The 4,950-nt window shown below is 39.7% G+C and overlaps 1 protein-coding gene across 1 annotated transcript; it reads right to left on the bottom strand.

Annotated features, from left to right (window-relative positions):
- Positions 1 to 398: 398 nt before the first annotated feature.
- Positions 399 to 1,340, bottom strand: LOC118518904 (olfactory receptor 11L1-like). Its single transcript, XM_036065928.2, has one exon. The coding sequence runs from the start codon at positions 1,338 to 1,340 to the stop codon at positions 399 to 401; it is 942 nt and encodes a 313-aa protein (XP_035921821.2).
- Between the last annotated feature and the right edge of the window lie 3,610 nt (positions 1,341 to 4,950).

Here is a 4,950-nt window from a genome sequence, read left to right as displayed (position 1 = left end):
ATATGTTTATAATAGCACAACTACCAAATGGAGTAACACTGCTACATTCAACAGAAATGATCTTTGGTTCATGATTATTGATGAGGTGTAATTATGAAAATAGTCAACTGAGCTATGGGACTAAACCAGCCCATTTTCCTATTGTGAATGACTTGTGGGCAGGGAGCTTGTGTGCTTTATCTCTTTATTATTATGACATTGTACTGACATTTTTAAACATAGCAATTCTAGAATATCTATTGTAGTAGAATTCAAACCAAAATGTAAGTACAGAGAAATGTCCATATTAGGTGGTATCAATTTCATAATATAATTTTCAATACTTATCATTTGCAAATGTAGTTTGTGAATCCATTCTAAATTGAGTATTTTAGAGTATCTCTCAAATCATTCATATATCAGGCCAAGAGCAATCTCTTTTGTGCTAGAGCTTTTCTGAAAGCTTTCTTCACATCTTTGTTTCGCAGGGTGTATATGAGAGGGTTTACCAAAGGGGTAACCACACAGTAGAACACTGAGATCACTTTACCAATAGTGAAGTTGTACTTGGCTGGAGGGCGAACATAAGCAAAGATAATGGTGCCATAATAGATAGAGACCACAGTGAGGTGGGAGGCACAGGTGGAGAAAGTTTTCTTCCGAGCCTCCCGAGAAGACAGCCTGATTATTGTGACCACAATGTGTCCATATGAAGACATAGTGAGAAGGAAAGAACTTAAAATCACGACAGAGCTACATGTATAGCCCAAAGCCTCCACCAAAAATGTATCTGAGCAGGAGAGTTTAAAAATGGGGTCTGAGTCACAAAAGAAATGGTTGATCTTCTGGGGACCACAAAAGTTTAGATGGGAGATGAGTATGGTTGGTAGGAGAGGAGCAATGAAGCCCCCAATCCAAGATCCAGCTGAAAACCGCAAGCACACCTGAAGACTCATGAGAAGTGAATACCTTAAAGGGCTGCAGATGGCCAGGTACCGGTCATAGGCCATCACTGCCAGCAGGATGCACTCTGTAGCTCCCATGGAGAAAAAGAAGTAGTACTGGGTTATACAGCCAGAAACAGAGATGGTAACAACCTGTGAGAGGCAGGTGGCCAGCAATTTAGGCACTGTGGCTGTGGTGTACCAGATCTCCAGGAATGACAAATTTCCTAAGAAAATGTACATGGGTGTTTGGAGTGTGAGATCCATGAGAACAATGAAGATGATGAGGGTATTTCCCATGAGGGAGAGCAGATACACAGTGAGAAATATCACAAACAAGGTGAACCGCAGATAGAGAACACCAGAAAACCCAAGAAAAATGAACTCTGTCACTGTTGTTTGGTTTGTTACATCCATATCTCATCTTCTCTGGTCTGGAATAAACCAACAAAGCCCAGAAGATAATATATAAGCAAGAAGCAAAATTAGAACATTTTTGTAGTCATTTATTTTATGATGATAATTAAGCATAGTAGCAATAAAAAATAATGGGTAAAGCATAGTTGGCATCTTTATAAAAAAAAAAATTCCATGGGTTAATTCACTCTGATAAGTCTCAGCAGTATTCTATTTTTATTTTTTTAAGCCTGAATGCAGGGCTCAAACTCAGGACCCTGAGATCAAGACCTGAGCTAAGACCAAGAGTCAGATGCTTAACAACAGAGCAACACAGGTACCCCTAAATATGCTATTAATTTACATTTTATAAATAAAGAAACTAAGGGGGCAAATAGTTTCCCCACAGTTACATCACTTTAACTGCTGGGGCAGGTTTTAAACTCAGGCATGTTGATTCAAAAGACAAAGTCCAAGTAATAGATAAAATGTGGTCATGTGATTGTTTTATCACTGACAAATTTACAAATAGACATTGGAAGATGGTGAAGAAATCTTAAGACAGTACAGATCAGCTACCATTAGATCCTTGGGGAAGGTGGAATGTCTCTGAGAATGGGAAGTCTAGGCCATAATTACTTGCCATATTAAGACAAATGTCGCCTATGATTATATCTTAAAAATTCCTGGTTTATTCCATCACTCAGGGTTTGGTAGGAGATTGGTGTGTGAATAAACTTTATCTCCAGAATAAAAAACTAGGGGTCAAATTCAAAAGTTATAAAGAAGATATTTTGTTTATAAATATTTTAAACCTTCTTAATCTTTGGTTGTTTGTTTTTAGGATAGACATATCCATATATTTTCCTACATTAGTTAGAAAAAATCAAACAAATACATTTTTAAATATCCATCCACCAATTGACAATGAGATTATTGAGGTATCTTGGTTACTGAGAGGAACACAACATGAGATCTACTCACTTTCCAAATATTTAAGTGTGCAATAGAGTATTGATAACTATAGTTATGTTGTGTTCTTATGAAAAATAAAAAAGAGTCAGAAATTTTCTATTAAAAAAAGATTTCTAATGGATGTATTTATGTATACATCTGTTTTAGTGCCAAAATATCAAGATGATAAGTAAATATAGTAGAAAAAAATAAAATCTTACTAACATAATGAAAACATTCTTGTAAATGTAAATTACATATTTTTTTTTTTTTACTATTTAAAAAATTACCTGATATAAAGTTACAGACATGGTATTCCCTACATAACAATGAAAGAAGTTGAATTCAACATGAAGGCAATTGTGTCTTGAGGGGGAAAAGATGGTGGAGGAGTAGGGGACCCTATTCAAACCAGTTTGTGGAATTGAGCTGGATATCTACCAGACCACTCTGAACACCCACAAAATCAGGCTGAGATGTAAGAAGATAGATCTGGATCTCTACAAACAGAATATTGTAAGCAGTTGGTTTTGAGGTACAAAGTGGAGAGCCATGATTCCATGGGCAGGTATCAGGATACTACACCCCTGGTGAGTGATAGCTTCCCATGCTGGGGACTGGGCACAGACTCGCAGACTGGTAGTGACGGGGAAAAGACTTTAGGGCAGCCCCCCTGACAGAAAGCCGGAGCAGGGCTGCACATGCAAACTGGGAGCAGCTGGTGGTTTAGAAGCACAAAGGGCAGAGATGTGCCCTGACATGGAGGAGAGAACTGGGAGCGCTGCTGAGGGGTGCACAACACAGGACTGCAGTTTATAGCAGCACAGACAGAAACAGAGATAGTGTGGCCTGGAGAGCTCACTGAAGAACAGACTGTTATCTCTCTGCTCTGAAGAGAGGGTTGGAAATGGTCTCTTCTGCTCTGACTCTCTTGGAAGAGATGCAGAAAGCCACCAGGGAAAGCCGCCAGAGAACAAGGGCCCCCCAAAACCGGTTTTCACTGAGGCCATCCCCCTCCACAAGGGGGCAGGGCAACTCCGCCCAAACAGGGTTGCCTGAGTAACAGTGTGGCAGGCCCCTCCCCCAGAAGAAAAGCTGGGAGAATAAGAGGCCAGCAACCCTAAAGTCCCTAGAAAACAGATGCATCTTGCTTGGATTGTGGTCAGTAATTTGGACTCTGTACATTCCCTCAATCACCCCTCAACAGAATGACTAGGAGGAAGAACCCCCAAAATAGGAAAGACTCGGACACTATGATTTATGCCAAAGATTTACAAAAGGATGCAGATATAACCAAGATGTCAGAGATGGAATGAAGGCTAGCAATTGTGAAGACAATGGCTAGAATGGATATATCAATTAATGGCAACAGAGAGTCTCTAAGGGCAGAAATGAAAGCTGAATTGGCAGAATTTAAAAATGCTATCAGTAAGATCCAATCTAATCTAGATAATCTAACAGCTAGGGTAAGTGAGGCAGAAGAATGAATTCGTGACCTAGAAGACCAATTAATAGAAAAGAGGAGGCCAGGGAAAAACAACTCAGAACCCATGAAAATAGAAGCAGAGAAATAAGATACACCATGAAACGTTCCAATGTCAGAATTATTGGAATCCCGGAGGGGGTGGAGAGAGAGAGAGGACTAGAAAATATATATGAGCAAATCGTAGCTGAGAACTTCCCTAATCTGGGGAATGAAACAAACATTCGCATCCTAGAGGCAGAGAGGACCCCTCACAAGATCAAGGAAAACAGGTCAACACCCCAGCATGTAATAGTAAAACTTGCAAATCTTAGAACTAAGGAAACGATCTTAAGGGCAGTTAGGGGGAAGAGATTCCTTACGTACAGAGGGAGGAACATCAGAATAATGTCAGACCTGTCCACAGAGACCTGGCAAGCCAGAAAGGCCTGGCAAGACATATTCAGGGTACTAAATGAGAGGACATACAGCCAAGAATACTTTATCTGGCAAGGCTTTCATTTAGAATGGATGGAGAGATGCAGAGCTTCCAAGACTGGTAGAAACTAAAAGAATATGTGACCACTAAGCCGGCCCTGCAAAAAATATTAAGGGGGGTTTTATAAAAGGAGAAAGACCCCAAGAGTCATATACAACAGAAATTACAGGGACAATCTATAAAAACAATGTCTTCACAGGCAACATGATGACAATAAATTAATATCTTTCAATAATCATTCTCAACATGAATGGCCTAAATGCTCCCATAAAATGGCACAGGGTTGCAGATTGGATAAAAAGACAGGACCCATCCATATGCTGCCTACAAGAGACTCATTTTGGACCTAAAGACATCCAGACTGAAAGTGAAGGGATGGAGATCCATCTTCCATGCCAGCCGACCTCAAAAGAAAGCTGGGGTAGCAATTCTTATACCAGACAAATTAGATTTTAAACTAAAGTCTGTAATTAGAGACACAGAAGGACACTATATCATTCTTAAAGGGTCTATCCAACAAGAAGATCTAACAATTGTAAATATCTATGCCCCCAACATGGGAGCAGCCATCTACATAAGCCAACTGTTAACCAAAATAAAGAGTCATATTGATAACAATACGTTAAGTGTAGGAGACCTCAATACTCCACTCTCAGCAATGGACAGATCATCTAAGCCGAAAATCAACAAGGAAACAAGAGCTTTGAATGACACAC

Source organism: Halichoerus grypus, chromosome 2, assembly GCF_964656455.1.
Source record: "Halichoerus grypus chromosome 2, mHalGry1.hap1.1, whole genome shotgun sequence".
NCBI classification, from domain to species: Eukaryota; Metazoa; Chordata; class Mammalia; order Carnivora; family Phocidae; genus Halichoerus; species Halichoerus grypus.
The sequence above is the reverse complement of the archived record's forward strand: the minus strand, read 5'-3'. Positions and strand labels throughout refer to the sequence as shown.

Bases quoted from the DNA above. Each gene is read 5' to 3' on its own strand.
- LOC118518904 (XM_036065928.2), bottom strand. From the start codon at position 1,340: ATGGATGTAACAAACCAAACAACAGTGACAGAGTTCATTTTTCTTGGG.